We start from the raw sequence: 1,215 nt of genomic DNA on the forward strand, positions 1-1,215 counted from the left end.
GAAAACTCCTCCTTAGACAACCCCCGCCAATGTGAAGCCGTGCCAGCCTGGCATCCCCCCAGCCCACACCGGCGCTCAACCGGCATTCGGAAACCTCCTGTGGGGTTTGGGTGGGACACAAGCAAAGGCACAGTCCCTGTCAGCACTGTGCTTTCATCCATCTGGGGGGGCTTCAGCACTGCCAGGACCCGACGGGTTTCATTTGAGGTGCAAACACCAGCCACTGGAGTCAAGCAGGCAGGACGGTTGGGACCAGTGGGGACCCAGCGGCTCAAAAAGCAGCATCCCACAACGGAGGAGGGAGCGGAGCATCCCGAAAAGCCCCGCAGCCGCCTGCTTACCACCGTGCAGCCGTTGTAGAGGTTATGCTGATCTTTGTGAGCATGAGCGCAGAAGTCCATGCACGCCGTCACGCCTGAGAACGGCCTCCCCTCCTTCAAGCCCAGCCGGCAGTCTATCGCTATGTCCTCGTTGGTAACCTGGCAGAAGGAGGAGAGGGCTCCAGTTAGCCAAAATCTCCTACGTGCCGCCACCCCGCACCCGTTTGCCTGCCACTGGGCCGGGGTGTTCCAACGGGGAGGAGTGGGTGGCCGGTACCTGGTTTTGGTAGGCTTGCGGCGCCAGCCTCTTGTAAAGCGGGGCAACCTCGGTGGCCAAGTCCTGAAAGCTTTTCCGGAGCAGCTCTTCCTGCGGCATGGAAAAAAAGAGGAGGATGTCACCCAGGGGTTTCGGCAGCGGGGACGGAATTGGAGGCAGAGCCTCCACGTGCCACGCAGCATCCGACCCTTCCCACGACGTCTGCCACCGTGCAAAGCACGTGGCTTCAGTTCCCGTTGAGGTTTTGGCCACTCAACCTCCAGCTCCAGCGTCTGTTGTGCTTTTGCTTGTTCAACCCATGAACCCTCTGGAATCTTCCCTGGGGCTTCCGGAGACACCCCATTTGTGCTACCCTGAACCAGCACTTGCTGTCACACCACAAATCCTGGCTCTGGGATGCCAAGGTGAGCCTGCCCTCTGGCTTTCTTTCCCCCTTCTCCCTAATCCATCGAAAAACCCACAAGGAATTGTACTTTCAGACTTCCCCCCAACCAAACTTGGAGCTGGGGGTAAAAGGAAGCCCGAACCCACGTCCCACTCTGCCCACGTCACCCACCTCTTTGGGATTGTCCCCCACCAGCCTAAACTTGCGGGGAGTTTTGCTCCGGGCGTATTTGC

General features: G+C 59.4%; 1 protein-coding gene across 1 annotated transcript in view; it reads right to left on the reverse strand.

The window, feature by feature from the left end:
• LOC104507318 (methylcytosine dioxygenase TET3-like) overlaps positions 1 to 1,215 on the reverse strand; it is a gene marked incomplete at both ends in the record, with an annotated part of 2,642 nt that overhangs the window by 1,185 nt on the left and 242 nt on the right. The window contains 3 exon segments of the mRNA XM_010148558.1: positions 299 to 479; positions 598 to 687; positions 1,154 to 1,215. The exon segment at positions 1,154 to 1,215 is cut by the window's right edge and continues 22 nt beyond it. Of these exon segments, the coding sequence (XP_010146860.1) occupies positions 299 to 479; positions 598 to 687; positions 1,154 to 1,215 (333 nt within the window).

Source organism: Eurypyga helias, unplaced genomic scaffold (genome assembly GCF_000690775.1).
Source record: "Eurypyga helias isolate BGI_N326 unplaced genomic scaffold, ASM69077v1 scaffold19443, whole genome shotgun sequence".
Lineage (NCBI taxonomy): Eukaryota > Metazoa > Chordata > Aves > Eurypygiformes > Eurypygidae > Eurypyga > Eurypyga helias.